General features: G+C 40.7%; 1 protein-coding gene and 1 long non-coding RNA gene across 4 annotated transcripts in view; one reads left to right on the top strand and one right to left on the bottom strand.

Moving 5' to 3' along the window:
• LOC142059419 (uncharacterized) overlaps nt 1-20,889 on the bottom strand; it is a 443,822-nt gene that overhangs the window by 271,309 nt on the left and 151,624 nt on the right. The window lies entirely within an intron of this gene.
• Nucleotides 1-20,889, top strand: part of OLFM3 (olfactomedin 3) — a 65,829-nt gene that overhangs the window by 32,021 nt on the left and 12,919 nt on the right. The window contains exons 1-4 of one of the 2 annotated variants that reach the window (XM_075098255.1): nt 9,801-9,953; nt 14,436-14,576; nt 16,587-16,742; nt 20,612-20,831. In XM_075098255.1, coding sequence (XP_074954356.1) covers nt 9,801-9,953; nt 14,436-14,576; nt 16,587-16,742; nt 20,612-20,831 — 670 coding nt within the window. Of the gene's footprint in view, nt 1-9,800; nt 9,954-14,429; nt 14,577-16,586; nt 16,743-20,611; nt 20,832-20,889 lie in introns of those variants that run through there. The other variant, XM_075098256.1, reaches the window with a different exon arrangement.

Here is a 20,889-nt window from a genome sequence, read left to right as displayed (position 1 = left end):
CAAGGTGCCGAAAAGGACCGTTTCACCCCTCTGAGCAATGTGTCGCAGACATCGTGCCCCTGGTGGTTTTGTTAACGAAGGCACCTGGCTTTCCAGGTGAAAAGTGAAGTGTTCCAACTCACCGTGGAGACCAAAATGATGATGCTTTGTCTGTTTATGAAAGACATTACTACGACCCGTGATACTAAATGATGGTTCACAGAAATCGTACAGCAAAATACTTTCCCATGATTAAAGAAGTTCACCTTTAGCTCTAGCAATAATGACTATACAACAGTTTTTCTCTGTTGACAACCAAAGCATCAATGTTCTCAGTTACTTGCAGTGTATGAAGGACTGATATATGAGCGCTTTGGGTGCAAGAGGACTAGGTGCATCTGGCTCTTGAATTCTATACTATATTATATGACTGATGGGGTTTTTTTCCTTTTAAATTACAGAAAAATGCATACCAGATAGTCTGGAACTTAAGCTTTTATGAAATCCAAATAAGCATCTCAGATGAACTGTGTAATGGCTGTAGTTTAGTCATTTCAGTTTTAAGATATGGTGATATCACAGAAATTAATTAAAACCTTTCCCCTGCGGACATTCAGCTTTCAACAGGCCCAAAGAACATAGCAGTTTTGCTTTCAAAATGCTGTGTACTGTGTGGTATTAGGTGGGGGCCTCGCCCTCATGGCCTTTACAGTAGTTTGGGCTGAAATTTCCTTTTTCTTCTTTTGTGACCCTTGAGATGAGTTTGTGCATGTTTTTTAAATGATCTTTTTGGACTGAAAACAGTTTTCAAGAGCTCCAGCACTAGTCGTGTGTCCAAAGTTATTATCTGCCCTTGTGCACATGGTTCCTTCACTTTCCGCGTCACTGTTAGCCAAGCTCCAGAAACGAATTACAAGGTTTAGGAGAAATCTTTTATTAAATTTCTCTGTCACTTGCTAATGAGTTAGTTAAATCTCCCTGTAAAATTAATATCAAGTCTCAGAAGTTATATAAATGCCTTCATTAACCAAAATCATGGCCCTTTTTTATTAATTAGATCTAAAAGCTTATGTAAAACTTCACCAGCTTTGCCTGTGATTTTTATTCTTCACAATCACTTCGCTAAGCACTCCTTTACAGATCCACTGACTTTGTGATTCTTTATTGGTGAATTCCCCCTAATTCAAGCTAGACAGAAAAATGCCTGCATTGAACTTCTTGCGAACAGAAACCTTTTTCTCTGGAAATGAAATCTTTGCTTCTAAGCTATGCATTGCTGCCTGCTCCTCACACATCTCATCTTTTTCTCGTGTCAGATAGTAGTCATCCCTACCGTTTTTAATTTTGGTATTGTAAGCAGAGGATTATGACTGCACACAAGGATTAAGTGCTGTGGATGATAAAAAATAGCCTTAAACTGCTGAAAAGACATTTTTAAAACATCAGACTGAATGGAGAGTGTCAGTAAACAGAAGGCTTCTGATGTGGTATCGCCCGAGTCTTCATCGTTCCTGCTCCTCTCTTGGCAGCTCACGAAACCCCACAAAACCACAAAGTTCCAGTCATCTCAAACTGGGGATGACCTTGTTTCCTTTGGGCATAAAACACGACTATGAAAGAATGAGCGTAATGTGACGTGATGTACCATTATTTCTTTAGAATACTTAGCCTTTGGAAGCTGAAATGTGAGCCTTTTGTGTGGGATAAGGCATTGATCAGTTTGATGTCAGAACTGCTTACTGCGCTGTAAAAGCTTTGTTCTTTCCCTGCCATAGCCTGTAGTATCAAACATTCCACTGCGTGACTGCAAAGCAACACAGAGCCCAACCACTTTCCACTGTCTCCTCGACTGCTGCAGTCGTGTTCTGCAATAACTGAAGAATCACTCGTTGCTACTCCGAGACCAGAGCCTTCTAACTCAGAGACCAGGGTTCAAATGCCTCTTTGAAAAATGGAGTAAAGCATAACGATTGCAGGGTGAAGAATCACAAGCATCAAAATGATTCACCTTTAAGTACCACCATGCAAGCCAGTGATATTATGAACACAGTTGATTAGACTCAGTCTGCGGTTTTTATCTTCCACAAGATTCAAGAAATATTCTCCATTTATCTCAGTGTTTACATTGGCTCACCGTGTTCTGCACCTAGTTTTACGAGAACTTTCAATGTACACCACTCCTTTCTAAGCAAACACCATGCCCTCTCCCGAGCTGCTATTGCATATATGGATTTGTCTGAGCACTGGGCTAATACTAGAACTCTGCAAAGCGGTACAGCAATCACGCCCAAGCCAAACTGCTGGTAGAAATGGAGGAAGGAAAGTCAGAATACAAATGACTTCTTTCAAAACAGTGTGGATATCTCTGGTTGTCCAACACACCTGCAGAACCCGCGATCCTGGAAAATCATAAGCTGTCTGAACTACAGTAGCTTTATTTGTCCCGAAAAGACGCAGCTTCCAATACTACGAATATGAACCCGATCAGGATTTTGTTAATTTTCAGGGATATCAACCCTCACACCTCACTCCGAGGTGACGGAACAACCCCGCTGAGGACGGGCACACTAGCGTGACCGCTACTGTCCCGTGCATAAATACTAGATTTATAGAAAGGTGCTTTGGATAGTCTGTCTTCTAGGTGCCTTTCTGTTGTTATAGCCACGCGACAAGTTAGGAGCAAAGAGGCAGCCATCCCTAATACCACTTCATGCATCTCGGTACTTACAGCTCCGTTTTTCCTTCTCTCTTCCTCCCTGCAGCTTTCTTCTCCCTTCTCCTACTAGTTTTACAAAGTTACTGTAAGCTTTTCACGCTCAAACTAGCTTTTACAATCTTGCTTCTCAACATACATGCAGAAATCTCAATCATCCATATCAAAACGTCAAAATTAGCATTTCTATCATTTCAGGAAAATGGTGGCCAAGACTACACCATGCTTTATTTAGTGGTTTATTTATTTGTACAAGCCAGCGTTACCGCATGACAAGTAAGAGGGCTGATCTTCACAACATGTGGGACACGTCTGTGTTTTTTCATATTTACATTTGGGTGTGTTCGCTGCTGTGCATTACAGAAGTGCATTGCTCACAGCAATATCTTCAGACAACAGCACCAATTTAAGACATTTCTCTTTTCGCTCACTAGGGGCCGGGAGCAGAACTTTGGACCTTCAAAAGTGACACCCAAATCCCTCATCCATGAAAAGCTTTAATTCCTATTAGTACTTCAGCCCTCAGCTACCGCACGGAGGGCAGCACCCATCCCTCACGAGGAGGGACCTAGCTCAGCCACCCAGAGCGTTACACGCCTGTTTTGATAATCTCAGTAAGAACAAAAAGAAAAAGGAAGAAAAAACCCAACCCCAAACCAAACCCAACCCACCAGGATAAAGGGCAAGCTTCATACGAATGAGCAACTGAATCCTTTAAAGTGAAATATGTTTTAAAGCTTCTATTCCTGTTCTATGAAATATAAATAGAAAATAAAAAAGGCTGCTAGAAAAGTAATACATCATAATTTCAATGAGGCCTATGAGGTACCTGGTATTGCTTTTCTGTAAGTAATACAATTTTGATACCTTTCCAAATAAATATCTTTAGTTCTTCTCAGCGTCATTGAAAAATGAACAAGCAGATAGGTAAGACCACTTCAGAAAGCACATCACCTCACCAGCATCGGTATAGAAGCATGTCCTGGACAACAGACTTTAAAAATCCCGTGCTTAATACTTCTGCTGTCAGTGGAGATGCCTGCCTGAAGACTGCCACTGAGTACGCGCAGTTGAGCTGGCAAAAGGATAGTCTCCAGAAGGGGCACGTACCTCTCAACCTGCTCCTACAAGGAACCTGGGTGTTACTACTCACAAGCAACACTGCAAAGTCAGAGGGGTTTGTTGAACAAAAACATAGACTTAGATGAAGAAGCTCATTCTCAGTGTTTCTAAATTCAGAGAACTGGAATTGAACTGCAAGGGCAAAGATATACCTGGTCAGTCCACCCGAGCTCTGTGGATTTTAATTGCTATTCCCATTCTGAGATCTTTGCTTTATACCTGCATTAACCTTACGTGATGAACTAATAATGCTCAGGAACGTGACTAATGTGCTGACACGCATTTTTTTAAATCAATGTACTACTGCGTCACCACTAGAGTATATATCACATGAAGAAAAAGAACTCTACAAGAGCAATGCTATAAATTGGGAAGCTTTGACTTTTATGCATGAGCGTACTTTCTAAACCTAACCTGTCAAAGTGCAAACTTACTTCTTCAAACTTACTTTGCTCTGCTTCAAAGGAAGCTATTTAGGACATCTGAGCCATGAGTATGCAATCACTTTGATCTCTATCTGCCTGAAATACAACTTTTTAGGCAAAACCGGTACAGCATTTACCCTCAAACACAATTTTGAGTTTTAAGAAATATTTAGGAAGGAGATAACTTTTTTTTTTAAACATAAATTAAATAAGCTGCCATCAGGGGTAAGTGACTGGTGCTGAACTTCGCCATTTCCCCTTTCTTACAATCACTCTTTTCCTCCTGCCAGGAGGTAATCAGACATTTTTCATACATTTATATGTGTTCACATATTGCTGACTCGCAGGACATTTGCTTTGTCAATATTCCTAATACTGACGTTAATTACTGTTTATAGTACAGAGATTGCCATTCCTCAGTTGTGATAGCGTAACGGTAGGCTGTATTCTCACATTAGACTTTATTTAACCTATACCAAAATGTAACAGGGTCTCAAAGTGAAGGTAAATACCAGAGACTAGAAGAGCCTCCGACTTCTTCTTTTATAACAACAATAAATAAGGGCATTCGTAGAATACCTTAATAATACCTTTAAAACCCCTGTGTAATGTATAATATAATAATTGACTATTACAAAACTGGTATACAGTAACTGCCAACAACACTGAAACTGATACAGATTCACATACTTTTACATAAGAGCAAAATATGGTATTTATAGTCATTCTGTATAAATATTTTAGCGTTCACTGACTTGGGGAAAAATTAGCTATGAAAAGAGGTTATTGGACCAGAAGTTTCAGGGTAATAATGTTCAAATTTTAGAACTGCTGTTGCTTTCTAGCTCTTGTTCAGAAAACTACTTCACAGAAGTTTATCATGGGGTAGGAATGTGAAATTGCACCTTCTTCTAAAAAAAAAAAAAAAAGTAAAACACAGAGCTGAAATGAAACTCAGATCATAAGGTTTTGTTTCTACTTCCCAGCAGGATGAGAATAACTCTTTGGTTATTCTGTGGTTTCTGGTAAGATCTCTGTATATGTGATTTCAGATGCGCTTCTCCAAAAATTTTCTACTATATGCTGGCCATTTTTTAATTTACCCAACTATTTATGGCAAAGTATAGCTAAAATTATTTTCGAGTTTTAGTTCCTCCAGAGAGGTGTTTTGGACATTCCTACGGTTCTGATAAGAACACAAAATATAATTCCAGTGAGTATTTCCACTCTCCAGGAAAGAAACCTTTCCAGCAGCTATGCCTCCGTTCCCACATATCTCTTCTCTCGCAACACTACTCTGAAGCAACCATTTGACAAATGGGTGCACGAAATGAGGACTATTAGATAGAGAGAACATCGACTATTACACTGAACAAGTAATGCCCTGCCTAGGGGAAAGGTGTAGCCTATGTAAAGACACCCAAGTTTAACATTACATTTGCAGCAGTATAGGACGCAGCCACCACACACTCACAGTCCTAGATCGTCGGCTTTGCAGTGTAAGCTACCCTGCCGTCAGCCCCTGGGCTGGGGCTGCATTAGCCGACTCGCCTGTACCCCTGCAGCCTGCCGTCGTCCCTGCAGCGCCGCGCAAACGTGCTTTAAAGCCCTTGTGCAGTAGTAGGGGATCCAACCTCAGCACCATGGGGAATCCAGATACCAACTACAGGGTAATTTTGAATTGTATAACCAGCCAAGAGTACTAGAGGATCATCTCCTGCTACGCTTTTTAAAGATGTATCTAGCAGCAATACCATGAATCACATGCCAGCAGATTTTCTCTTTAGCAGGTAAACTAGCTGGAAGAAAATAAAGTCCTAGACTACACTGATGAAGACTCTATTACAAGAACCAAGCAGTATGTCGTCTGTTAGGAACAATCACAATAACCAGACAAATACCATTCTTTGCAGGAGTTGACTGTACACTGCTTTAAGGATAATCAGCAGTAATTATTCATCTCGACTTCAGGAAAGCCTTTTATTGTTTTTTGAACGTACTTTGTCCAAGGTTAAAACAGTCAGGAGGGGATCAGATTATGTTCTTTTGCGGAACAGAAAATGTTTGAGAGAAGAAAACCATAAACATTAACAGCTGCAGCTCAATGTGGTAAAAAAACCCCAACTACTCTATCATTACTTCAAGGAAATGTGTTGGAATTAGGGAATTAATGTGCTTATTAAACTTCTGAAAGAAGACAGGAACAAAAAAGGTGATAAAACTGGTGAACGACAATCTTTTTTGTGTTAGGTCTAGAGAGGATGCTGAGGTACTTCAGAAGAACCTAATAAAACTAGAGAATTATGCAACACTGCTGAACGTTACCTAACCCATACTGGAAGTAATCAACAGAGTTACTCAGGGAAATTGATAAGTTGCCAACGAAGCGCGACAGTGCAGCAAGAAGGCTGACACTTGATGCCATCCTGGGCGGTTCAGCGTGCAGGTCGGCAGCGGACGACTTTGAGCCTGTCTCCGCAGAAACACAAACTCTGTTTCAAAGGCTCAAAGGCCTCTGCTTCCTACGCCCTTCATCACGCTGAGGTAACGCCTCCCTGCCCTCTCAGTCTCAAGACCCCATATCAAGGGCGTCTTGCCACAGGGTCTCTGTCTTCAGAGAAACACACGTAAAGTCCAGCACCGCACAATCCAAGCTATTATGAAATTTATTGTCTGAAACACAGAAGATACGCTGAGTAAAACAGCTGCCGTTACAGAACTGTGAAACACAGGAGTGCTTCTGAAGCTCTGGATCCACCAGCACGTCCCGTACCACCATGAGCCCATACCAGCCTGAAATGTGGCACACACCAGCCATCTTTGCACTCTGGTTTTCACGCGAAGGAAACCCAGGTGCCAGGCTGGAGCCAGTTATTGCAGCGGTTGCTCGCTCCAGACAAGCAGGAGGCCAAGGCCCCAGGACGCACCCCCGAGGGTAAGACAGGCACCGCCACCAAAGTTGATTCATGAAACCTAATGCTGCTACTGACTCCTTTGGAGTCAACGGAACAACAGAAAGTAGAGTCACCACTGGCTCCCAAAGGGTATCAACAGTGTTATGAGATTTAACAAAATTGAGTTATTTCATGGGCTTGATTGCCATATTTGTGGTATCCATTGACGAAGGCATTTTTCTGTATAAGTATCTGAAAGCAGTTGTGTTTGGTGGAAGCAGATGAAGATTATAATTTTCAAAAAAACGTTCTTCAATGGAAAATTACAGATTTGGATTGAATATAGATAGCACTTCTCAAATTTGCAATCTAATCATGACTTCTAGTAAGTATGTTTTTCACACAAGACAAAATTAAACTGGAACTCCGTGCCGGTGCATGTTGTGCCTCCTAAAAGTACAGATGAGTTAAAAAGTTACTTGAGAAACTCAGGGAGAAAAGTATCATGAAAGGCTGTTGAACAGAAAGTTACAACCTCCGGCCCAGTAAGTACCACAGTTTGCAGGAAGGTTACACCAAGAAAAGTATTACTATATGTTTGCTCTCTTCTTACGCTCTTTTAATCATCCAATGCTGGCCACTGCTAGAGAAAGGAGCTAAATGGATCAAGGAGGCTGAGCCAGTGCAACATTTTTTTACTGGGATACTTTTTTTGGAACCAAGCAAAAAAAAAAAAATCGTGTTACTTATTCAGACGTCAGCGCCATCAACTACCAGTTCATATTGCGAAAGCAGTCCGAGTTCTCTGGAGAAAACAGGCCTTGTGTGTTGTTTTGTCCCAGGAGTTTTAATATCAGTCAGGCAAAGTGTGTGAAATAAATCAAAACGCAAGCAAACAGGCATGCGCATTCCATGTGCTACAGGTAAATAAAATTACAACATATTTAATATTTAATTGATTAGCGTTTTCATATTTAGGTTGTTGCATTGCATTTTACTGCAATGTCTATATATCCCAAGAAACTGGCAAAAAGCTTATTTTTCTGTGCCGAATCGTACATAAGCAAACAACTCATATTTGTCACCGTTTTCAAATGCACCTCTTCAGTGAATTAGGTTTTTTGAGTATTTGAAACATTCCACAGCTCATCTTACTGTGTAACTCCCACAGAACACTGAACAGTTGGATGCACAGAATCTCCTTCTGTATTCTATTGCTGGAAGACTCCTTATCAGATAATGTAATTCTATAATAGCTCTCAGTGTGGTTTTAAATTCCTTTTTAAAATATTAATTTCCTGTTATGTCTTCATTAAACTGCAGAGATTTATTGAAATAATTCTAAAGGAATGCTGGAAGAGAAAAGTCTAGCCTGAATTTGGTGTACGAGCTCCGAGAATCTGAAAAGCTGTTTGCAGGGTTTTAGTAACTTTAATAAACGTATTCATGACCACACGCTCCTATAAAATGCATCCCTTCAGTTTCACTATAGGTTTCCTTCATACAAACCATCAAAATTCCTTAAGAAAAGTATAGTCTTTTGGAAGCAAATTCAGAAACAAAGTTCATAACCGCCTCTGGGGAAAATGCAGTAGTCTATCCCTCTGCAAACTTTTAAGCAAGTTCTCTCTAAAATAATTGCTGTTAGAAATCCTTGCTCAGCATTTCTTCTTTCAAAAATAATTCTAAAAAAGTAAAGCCACCCCAATGGCACGACGATTCCTGCACCCTTTTTTTCTGGGTTATGTTTTTTCCACCCACACTTGCTAATTTTATGAAAAAGATAAATTGCTGCCAAACCTGGAGATCATTCTACAGCACTAGAGAACAGGAGATTTAACAGCAGATTCGAGCCAAAAGCAGCCGCAGAACGGTACGTGAGCAACCCACAACTTGTCTTCTGTTCCCATCCAAACAGCACGGAGGACTTACTGAGCCCGCCAGCCCTGGATATAATGCAATAACTCTCAGTATAAAACCTTGTAAACTAACAGGAACACTGAGAAACGGGAATCTTCTCCCTTCTTGAACGTTCTTTTATGAACAACAAACATTTTCATAACAAGCTGTGCAAATTATGAAATCACCGGTGCTTGTAATTTACTTGAGACCAACAAATCAAGGAGGGGTCAGAAAGGTTTCCGAGGTTGGCAGCTGCTGCGTTTTCGTGGGCAGGCTGGCCGTTGTCCCCCTTCCCTGTACGCTTGGACAAGCTCAGCATCGTATTTGGAAACAGACCCGAGCATACATCTACCAAAGCAGAGCTGGGATTTGGGGGGTTATTTGTGTTCGGGTTTGCCATTGGGCTTTTGCACTTCAGACAGGAACACACACCCCGCCGCAAGGACTGAGCTAATTAAGCGCTAATTGACTGTCTCGCACCTATATAGAGGTAATTCACCCATGCCATCCCCCACTGTAAACTGCAGTGATTATTAGCATAGAAAGGACTGCTTGCTTAGGGGTCAGCCTAAGAGTCAGAAATATCTGTTAGTAAGAGCAGAAAGAGGGCAAATAAGGATGTGCGTGTTTTCAATGGATGATTAAATCTGGGTAGCTTGATCTCCTTTCGTGCTGTGGATGTTGTGTGCTGCAGTCACGCCTCTCGCTGCCAGCCTGCACCGGGATGATAATCAGTCACTATGAAAACTCATTAGCTCCACAGCAATGAGTCCTCCACTGCTGAAGCTTGGTGCTGTTCTTAGTACCATGGCAATGATCTCTAACTGGATGTCCCAAACTCTCCCATCTCTGGTAGGACTAAACACCACCAGAATAACCACTGCAGATACTCTAGTAAGTAGCGGTGATGTGTTGCAAGCCGTCTTAATGCTGAAGTAGTGTTTAAGTGCCAGCAATAGCTTTAGTTTGTTGCCTCTCTGTAAATCTCTTTTTAAGCTGCTAATCTTCCTGTCCTCACTTAATGCATGCTTCTCTTTGGGCATCATAAAGCTGCACATGGGTGAGCATGTTGTGGTCTTACTATGAAAGGAAAGATTTTAAAATAGCATCCTTAAATATTTAAGAACAAATGCCTTCATCTTGAGCGTGAAATGCTAAAAATAGTACAGCAATGTCATTTTATTTGTCTAGACTTTTCTCCTATGTTTACTGCTCCAGAAAAGTGTATTGCCTTATTAAGAAAAAAAAAATATATACCTGGCAGTAGGTTTCTTTTTGTCTGAATAATGTTATATATTAGCTCTTCACTACAATATGCAAGGGGTCCGATTCTTTCTTATTTTTCTTTATCTGAGTACAGTTCAGCAAACAAGTAGCTGTTAGAAACAAAATAAAACTGGTACTAGGAGGTTGGGTCCCAGAATTTTGGAAAAGCTGGTATGGGAATACTACAGGTGACACAGATATCACTGTGTATGGCTGCTGCTCGCACACAGCAGCCTCTGGTAGTGAAGACCTACAGAAAAGCTGTGATTAACTGCTCATGAGCAGCCTCAAAATTAAAGTAATACTTTAATTGGACAAGAGGGAACACTACTGGTATTCATAAATTAAAACAGAACACCATTTTCCTTAATGTTTAGTAAAACGCTCTTCTCTGTGTATCTCTCTGTGTAACTGCAATCAGATGTTTACATAACAGTGTGTTATGTAAAATGTAAATTTAACTATTTGTACAGTGGTTCACTATGCTCAGAACTCAGTCTTTTAGTTGTAATTAAAAATAAGGCATTTACTAATCACCATTTAATTAACTGAATATATGCATGCAGGAGAAACATTACTGCGGAAAATCACTGCATTCAGACTTTAAATATTACTACTTTAAAATTAATTAAATGATCCTGTAAGAAAGAATTCTGTTGTGGTTTCGAGCAGCAAGAAGGTGAGAAGAAAAGGAAAAGCTCTATTTTATTTTCCTTAAACGTAACTTGTGCTCACTGAACTGCAATCTATATTGCTAGTTCTTGTGGCTATATAATATTACAGGTAATGAAGTTCCTTATCACACTTAAGGCCATGTTTAACGTTGCAGCTGAGTAACTAAGAGACACACGCTAGTTATTGCAGCACACGCATAGATAGATGTATTTGTACACACGCATATGTTTATATATACGTTTGGGTTCCAAGTCATATAAACTGTCGAGCTTCCCTTGGCTACCACAGAGCACTGCTGATCTAAGTGCCTCCGAAGTATTATTTCCCCGAAGCTCTTTGCGCTCACTGGGCTGCCGTTACACGCCTGTCCTGTGTTTCAAGAGGGGTGGCCCGAGTGCCGGTAGAGCTGGGGACACTCATAAAAACCTGATTATCTGAGACTTCATGCCCCAGGCGCTCGGTGACACTGAGCTCATCACTGACCAGTTTTTAACTGCCATCAGGAGTTATCCGCTGGCAGCTGGTCCAGCGAACAGCGCAGCACCTGCACTTCTCCAGAAGTTCTCTCCTAGCACGTACGCAGCTCATAAATTGTGTATGTTGTACCAGGAAAAAAAGAACAAAACCTCCCGATCTCCTCCCTTCCGCTGGAAGAATTGCATAAGGAGGTGGGGTCGGGGAAGGGCCTCCTTTCACCTCTCTTACAGCCCCAGGATTGAAACTGCAAGACAAACTGAAAAATACTGTTTATATTTAAGCCACCATACCAAGTACATGTGCTGCCATTTGCCCTGTCACTAGTAACAATGGCAGTAACTACAACAGTTTTTCCAGAATATATAGAAGTGCAAGTGAAAAAGTAAATCTTTCAGAGGTAAGTGGAGTGAGGCTGAGGCACAGCAGCCTGCCAGGGGAACGATGAATATTGGTCTTTGTAGGGACTCCTCTGTTTTTCCCAGATTTTCAAGAACTAGCATAACTGATTATGGTTGCTGTTCTCCGCTTGTTACTTCTCTTGTGCCTTTACTGAGGCCTGTCAGCAGTAAGCCTGCGTTTGAGGAGTAGATTCGGTGGTGTCTGTAAAGGTTTGGTGCCTTCTGGCTCCTTCCCTGCACAGCACAGCAGTTTCTGCTTGAGAAAGGGATTAAGTGTCAAACTAAAAAAAAAATAAAAGAGGAAAAAAAAAAAGCTTGTTCTGTGTGATCGCCCACGTTACCCATCCTAATTAACGAGGGAAGCCTAACGGCCCAAATACAGGGAACCAGAGAGTGCCACAAAGAGCTGCGGCCGGAACTGTCGGAGCGCTGAGTGAGCACTTACCTACGCGCAGGCCGCCAGCAGCTGTCCACTCGCGTTGGACGCACGGTCTCTCACTGTGAGAGGTATTTGCCCAGATAGCAGCTACTTTTTAAAATCAAGCTGTACATTAGACATCGTAAGAAAATTTCTGCTAAGTCAATCAATAAAGTTTTTTTTTTTCCTTAGATAAAGCACGCATGACATCACTAGAATATATAAGTACCTTTGATAACACAGCCTGGATTATAATGGCTTTGCCACAGGCTCTGCGTGATCCTGGTATCTCAACATTCTCCACTGTAGAAAACTTGAATGCAGTAAAACCAGTTGCAACCAATTTAAGTGTATAAGGCTCAAATGTCACGATTTTTCATAAACTCATATGAAGTATTTCTGCCCTAAAGGAATTATAATTACAAGATTTAGGTTCCTGAACGTCAGCAAGTATTCGGTGTCCTTGCTCTTGCCTGACGACACCGTCTGGGCGTAAGCCCCACAGACAATCATGGAAACTCCTGCAGTGAAAAACTTCACAAGGGTTACCAGCCTTGAGAGGCTTCCCTTGCCCAAGCTTGCAATTTTAGTAGCTGCTCAAAACCAATTTAAATTGTCTCTGCAGATGCAATTTTGTTTAGTTTTTATTGTTCTCCGTGTCTTAAACTAGATTCCCTTTGCCCTAAAAACTAAGGCAAAGGGAACAACGTAGAGGCGGTAAAATTTAGCACTGAACTCTGGAAATGCCTTTCTAGCAAACGCTAAGGCAAGTTCAGCTGCCGCTTACAGTCATGCACGTTATGATGCTCTGTTTTTCCTTGCAAAACAGGGGAACAATAGACTGTGATTTTTCAATTAACTCTGCAGTAGAAGAGGAGGTCACTGCTACCTTCAGTGGCTTCTTCAGAATAGTCGTCATGAAAAGTCTCTGCTCGTTTCTAACTCAGCCTAGAGAGATACTGCACCTCTTCTGAGGTGAGGAACTCGGCAACTTACACTGCACTGCGCCGCCAGTGAAGCGTCGATACCAAAGCTTGCCAGTTTAAATAATCACTCTCTGTGCTGACACTAAGTACAGTTTTATAATACAGCTAGTAATTGATTCCAGTTGTGTCCAGACCAGAATTACTTCAATGGCATCCATTAGCATCTGTACTATAACATTCAATAGTCAATACTCTATAATTTGAAAAGAATAATGCATAATATAAACTTTAAATTACAGATTAAAAAGAAAGTAAAATAATTAGTTCTTGTGTCCATCAGTTTCAATTCCGTCACCTGAATCTTTCCAATCATCTAATTATCTTGCTTTCTCTCATTCTTATGCTGCGTATTTCTATACATGCCGTTAAATGGAAGGTACCTAGTCTCACAAGGTATCACATAAACTTTAAATGCAGGGCAGTGTCAGCTTACTCTGCAAGCAAATGTGGTTTTTTTGTTTTTTTTATTTTCTTTCTCAGTGCCGGTTGCTGTAAAACAAAGAACAGATTCTGAATTTCCAGAATTATTCTGTCCCAGTGAAGGAGGACGTGCAGTGTCTTAACTGCACGGTGCCGTGCTTGCCATGACCCCCTGCACCTAAACTAACCAGCCATTTTTCAGTTCCACCCCGCAGCAAGCCTCTCTTCCCCTCGGTGGGCGCGCAGCAGCAGCCAACGGAGGAGAGTTTCCCGTGTGCTGCGTCTTTAAGAGCAAACCTGCTAACCCACCTCCCCAACCGCTCCGAGCCAGCTCCCAGGGCTGAGTCACGCGCGCTGCGCTCTCTCCTTGGGGTTTTGGACTTGTTCGGTTCTGTCTTTGTTGTTTCCATTAGGCTAAAGTAAAAGTCATTCACGGCTGAAAGGACATGTTTGTTCTCTGCTGATGAAAAACTGTAACATCCCTTTGCAAAGAATTAAATCAACTAGCTTGTGCTGAATCACAAGCAGAAAACTGTGCTGGGCACCTCTAGAGAACTATTACCAAGGTGTGAGGTACGGCAAAACTGTGCGAAACCACCAGTCTCATTAGTTGAGAGAGTAAGAAGTGCTGACTAGGAGGAAAATATGCAAAAATATACTGCAAAAATAAACATATTCTGAGGCAGTGGTTTTTCAAACGACAAAAGAAAAAATCAGTTCAGTTCCCTTTATTTGTATTATTCTGTTGTTACAGACTCAGATTAGCCCCAAGGAAGGGTGGCAAGTCTATAGCTCAGCCCAGGATCCTGATGGCCGTTGCATTTGCACTGTTGTTGCACCTGAGCAAAACCTATGTTCAAGAGATGCCAAAAGCAGGCAGCTCAGACAGCTGCTAGAGAAGGTAAGTCTTCGCAGCAAATTCCTCCTTTTGATCCCTAAACTTCCCACGGAAATCCACTCCTTTGCCTCTAAGTTTAATACATAATAGAGTACTGAACAGTTATCTAAAAATTATTTCTTCAGGGTGTATCCCCTACTTGTGTTCGCACCACTGATCGTTATTTGTCTATTTTCCTTATATCACACCTTTCCCAACCCAAGCCACTTAACGTAGCAAACTGAAGTTGTTCACCCCTCCCAAAATTCTTCCTTACACAGAGACAGGACGGCTTTTTCTGTGTAAAAACAGTTACAAATCCCACCCCAACCTAGGTAGTTGCCGTGGGATTTAAACTACAGCTTCTGCTTCAATCACATGAGACTCCTGAAGGTCATTCCTTGTCTCTTATCGACAAATAACGAGATGTAGACATGACAGCACCTGCAAAGCAGACTGGTCAGAAGAGAATCAGTTCTAATTTTCTTTCATTTGTTCTTTCCTCAAATAATACTATTTATTCATTGCCTAGTGGTGCAAAGTTTCCCCAAACAACCCAGTTCGGATTTCCAGTATTTTCCCAATTTCCCAAACACTACGATACAGACGTAAAAAGAAAATCTTCTGGGATGGGGCTGGAGAGGTGTTAAGATCTCAACATCTCTTCTCTGACCTGCCACAGAAGAGAACCTAAATCATCAGTCTTTAAAATTTATTCTCTTATAATTAGAACTGTGGTAATTATGGGTGTGTAAAGTCGTATTATTGCTTCAGTAAGTCCATGCACAGTCATTTAATTAGAGCCTCTGTGTGAATCCATCTTCTGCCAAATGGAAACACTCAAAGTTCTTCCAAGACCTGAAGGACTTCATTTGCCTGCTTTCAACAATTAGAAAGCAAAGGAAAAAAGAAACATTACTCTTTTTAATTAAAAATACTTTCAAAGAACTGCTAATGGCAACTGCACAATAACTAATATATACTATTTTAAAGAGCAGTTTAAGAGTATTTCCTGAATCCACACGTCGTGTGGGTCACAATCTAAAAGTTTCAGACAAGAACATCAGTTCAAACACTGCATGCTCTTGCAAACAACAGGAATGCTGCTGGGTTTGTCTTTTATTAGGAAGGGAGAATTTTTTTTTCTTGAGCCAGAACTCCAATATCATGCCCGATACATTTACCACAGTCTATTTTTTTCATATTTTAGGAAAACAAAACACTTCTTTAAATAGAATAACTGCACTTAACAAAACGTGTCTGTTTTTATGACTGGCAAAAGCATTGCTTTTATAACAGATACTGTTAAAAATATGTATAATTTACTCTAGACGACAGTTATTCTTGCCTCATTGTGGCAAAAGTGCTCGCTACAGCTACAGAGTCAGTTGCTGTACAAAGGTTACCTGAACATTCACTACTTCTCATCTGTAAAACAACACGGGTTTCTACAATTGGATTAAATTTCTAATTTTACATCTACATACAAAATCATGAGTAAACACCTATTCGATGATGGGCACGCCCCAGCTTATCTCGGGATAGCCTGGCAAATTCTTTATACTGAATTATTACATAAATGCCCACTAGCAATAAAAATCATGCTCTTCATACTAACCAAAATCTCTCTTTCTCAGTCCCGTCCCTCCCAAACACGTGCCGTATCGCGCATCCTGAAGAACAGTCAAGGTCTACTACAAGTGACAAAGTAGACTCCACGGCCCAACAGCCTCTTTTGAGCCCATTGGTACTGGTGCCGGGAGGATCTCTCTCCCTCTCCCTCTCTCTCTACCTCAAAGAAGCTAGTCCAAATCAGTTATGGCTTCGAGGGCTGGCTCCCGCTAGCCCTGTTAGCCCCGTTCCCCAATTTTTGTACGGTCACGCAGTTCCGGAATTTATACTGTGGTATAAATGACTTGCAACTAAAGCACTGGCATGAGCACGTTTTATTCCCTGACATTTAACTACCTACGCAGGAAAAAAAAAAAGGTAAAGCAACAAAAAGTGCATTTAGAGAGTGTTCTTCTTTAACAGGTTCAGAATATGTCCCAATCTATTGAAGTTTTAAATCTACGGACTCAGAGGGATTTCCAGTATGTTTTAAAAATGGAAACACAAATGAAAGGGCTGAAGGCCAAGTTTCGGCAAATTGAAGATGATCGGAAGACATTAATGACAAAGCATTTTCAAGTAGGTTTTATTTTAACACTAACTTTGACAGCCTGCTGGAAGCAATGTGCTAAGCAGCAATGCATGGGCTGCTAAGATCTCAGCTTGAAATGCTCATACGAGAGCAACATTAAAAAGAAAAGCATAATAAATCTTCCTTTATGATGATAATCTTTTGCTCTATTCAATTTAATTGTAATAGGGAGTAACCACTAATTGTTAAGTCATTAGAGAAATGTCACTATAAACAGATTCTTGTTTTCTCTGTATCAATGCGCATGTCATACTGAGAAATTTATACTCACTCAAGCCCCAGGGATAAATGGGGAGATCCAATGGAACTAATAGCGAACAACTGGAGAGTTCTGCACTTTTACTGTTGCCTGACATTTAGCGCAGTTGAAGGGAAGAAAGCCTATAATAAATCAGGTTAATGTCATTTTTATCCAGTACAATTAAGATCTAATTTCACGTCTGAAGGTTTGCTATTTTGAATTTGGGATAGGGGAGAAGGGCAATCATTCCTGGTCACTTCTGTGTGATTAAAAATAGACTTCCAAGGAATTTTAATGACAACAAAAACCACGAGCCAATCTTTTTGTGAGGAAGGAGGGTTGCCGAGATTACAAAATAGCCTTATGTATTCTGAAAAAGCTATCCAAAGTACTCTTAAGGAAAATATGTTACAAGAGCATATTTAACTTCTTTAAATATCAAATCTGATAAATCGATCTCTCAGGACAGCAAGACAGGATCTATAAAATACTTTGAGGTTCACGTTATGTAACCAAATATACATTTTTAAAGTGTTTATGAAAGTTCATATAAAATGCACTTAATTTTCTAATTGGTGCTAAAGTTAGATACCTAAACAATTACATAGCTAAGGGGTCTAGTTTATTTCTCAGAGACACTGAGTATCCAATGGGTTTTAATAATACCAGGAATTAAGTACACTGATGATCTGACAACCAAACTTTATTCTTTATGTCATGATTCTTAGTTTAGCTTACAGTTTGAGCACACACTTCCAGTTATTTTCAGGTAGTAAGAAACATCTCCACCTTTTTTCCCTTCATCCCTCATTGCTACAATAACCCGTTTGTATAATGCCGCTGTACATTCTGTATTCTCATTAGAGTTTTCCTTGGGAACAAAATATCAGAATTTGAACGTCTGATACACGATGTCAAAGGTAGCAGATTTCTGCAGTACTCTAACCTTTCAGATATTCAATATTCGTATTGACCAGTCATTTAACTTCAGTTTGAGTGTTTGCCAGGAATATAAAGCCGATTTCCAGCCAATCAAATTATAGAGTAATTTAAAAGGTCAACATAATACAATATGCTGCTGGCTTTCCGCAATTTGATCTACTAAAATTCCAGTGCTTTATCCTTCCTGAAACAAACTCCTCCTGGGTATAACATAACCACTCACACCAGCAGGCTTGAAGTGCCAGAATATGTCTGCCACCTTTCCGTGTTGCAGTACAGGCTAGTTCCTGTACCGCATACCATAGCAACAAGCTAGGAGTGCCAGCAGAAACCGGTAAAGATGTTTTCTTTATCATGAAAATACCCAACCCATCTTTACGTCATTTACCGAAATTAGATATTCTAACGCTGTGGTTCCATGTTGATGAGAACCAGAGAGTACAAATTTTATGCAGATCACACTTGGGCATATGGCCATACTTCAGTCAAATCAGCATTTATGCCAGGCAAGAGATACCTGATCACCACAAAAACTTACAGCAGCTTGCTGATATGATAGCTCCCCTGTCCTAAACCCAAGCAGGAATAAGTGACCTTCACTAATTCTCTTAAAAATGTTTTATCTTCCTGAGTTTTTACAAGCTTTGCATTTTTTTTCCATCAGGGTTTACCCATGATTTCTGGCAGTTCGCTGCCCCACAGGACCAAAGCCTAAGTTCATCGTTTCAAAATGAAGTAACAAAAACTCTGGCTTCTGGAGCTCTGCTTTCTATGGCACAAAGCCTACTCTCCTTCTTCATCAAGGAACAAACAGCAGTTCATTTTAACAGGCATAAAGTAGTGCCAGGTTAACTTTTTAATAAAAACAGTCAAATAAAAATAGTTTTAAGTGCAGAAAAAAAGACTCTCTTCTCCTTTCTGTCTGTTTCAGTAATTCTGCTGTGATAATGTAATTGGAAGACGCCTGGAGAATAGAGCCAACAGAACTCCTAATACTCTCAAATCCATTTATAATGACGTATCCGCTTGTAATTTAAAACGCAATTTCCTAGCCAGTAAATGACCTGTGTGCAAAATATGCTTCTTAACAACCCATATATGCATTGAGTAAATAATAATTCCAATATGAAAGAAATTGTTAAAACAATATGCGTATATTACCTAGGCGACAAAGAGAATCTGCAGAACCCTCAAGCTGTCTTAGAATGTGTTCGAGGGGCAAAACTTCAGGGGTAGGTCTTCAAGCAGCTCAAATGCTGACGCTGCCTATCGGCTTCTTTCACAGCTGCTTAGCAAAAATGCACGTGGCATCATCACGTTATTTATTTTGGGACTGTCCGACCCTGTTTATTGCATCTTTCAATGCAAGTGATGTAACAAAACGTCCGTGCGTGTCTTCGCACCCCTTAGTGACTACACCAGCCTCTAACCACATGTGCTTCTGCACCCCTCTCTTGTGCTTGGGCTTCCATTTAGGTCCCTCCTGCTTCCCCTCTCAACCTGCGGGCTACGCCAGGTACTCTTCAGGACTTGATTTTTTCACCTCCTGCAATAGGCCTCTCCCTGTGTGTCCTCATCTGTTCCCCATCCCAATTACCACCTAACACTAGTACCTAACAAATCTTTATTTTCCATCCTTTGCTTTGTTTTGTCCGGGCTTACATCACCTCATGTCTCTCTGCATTTGCTCGTGGAAGTCCCGCTGTCTCCTAAATCATAAAAAGATACGCAAATCTCTATATACGGATGACAAATCAGGGACAAACCTGTCTGCTTTTCAATAAAGCAAAATCTTTTGACTGCAAGGATCCTCTGAGGTTTTCTACAGAACAATAACCAAACAAAAACCAACCTCAAACAGCTAGCTTACATATAATAAAGCCCCTATGATTAGTGCATTTAAAATAATACTATAATCGGTTACAAACTGAGACAAATTCTCACAGTGTATGACTCAGGGAAAGTCTGAGAAAGGGGCAACCCAAGATCCCAACTGGAGCCTTATTTTATTTAGTCAACGTTTAAGAATAGGATTGGCAATGCAACAACAACAGCACGTGGCAAAAAAAAAATCACTTGTGATAGTCCAGGAGAGAGATCGACCGAGGAAGTTCAAAGGATGTAGCCAGTTGACAAATACAAGGCGCAGTTAAGAACCGCGGAGTTTTTTTTACTTCAGAAGAAGGCGGGGTGTATCACTGTGGCCCGAACAGAACTAAGCATTGAGAAAAAAAATGAAATCAGTATTTCTAAAGAGTGAAATAGGAATTAACAGCTCACCAGCTGACAGCACTGTAAAACAGGTACAATCTCCTTGAACGTCACTGGGTGTTCAGGCCTGATCACCTTCTCTCAAGAAAGACACACTTAGCAGGGATTTATATCCTCTGGATGGAAAGTCAGACCTTCAAAAGGTTTGGTTCAGATCCCTTGAAATACCTTGAGGGTAACTGCATGCTTTCAGTAGAAAAACTATGCATTTTATCTACCGCTTACTACCGTTAAGTCCAAGGTTTCTAGGACTTCCACAATATACTAATAACAGATCTGTAACGCAAATCAATAATAGTTTTCAAGTCATTTTAATAAGCAGGCATAAATATTACACTAAAGGGAATTAGGGGATTGAACTCCCTTAAACTGCTCTAATGCGCGTTTGATTGCCTTTAACAGGAGTTGAAAGAAAAGATGGATGAGCTCCTGCCACTGATCCCGGTTCTGGAACAATACAAAACTGATGCCAAATTAATCATCCAGTTCAAGGAGGAAATTAGGAATCTGTCTGCTGTCCTCACTGGGATTCAGGAAGAAATTGGTGCTTATGACTATGAGGAACTACACCAGCGCGTACTCAGTTTAGAAACCAGGCTTCGAGACTGCATGAAAAAGCTCAGTAAGTTAACCATTTCATGGCAAATTTGGCCCCTTGGCTCTATATTTTTAGTTGTCTC

The sequence above is a fragment of the Phalacrocorax aristotelis genome, chromosome 6 (genome assembly GCF_949628215.1).
Source record: "Phalacrocorax aristotelis chromosome 6, bGulAri2.1, whole genome shotgun sequence".
Taxonomy (NCBI): Eukaryota; Metazoa; Chordata; class Aves; order Suliformes; family Phalacrocoracidae; genus Phalacrocorax; species Phalacrocorax aristotelis.
The sequence above is the reverse complement of the archived record's forward strand: the minus strand, read 5'-3'. Positions and strand labels throughout refer to the sequence as shown.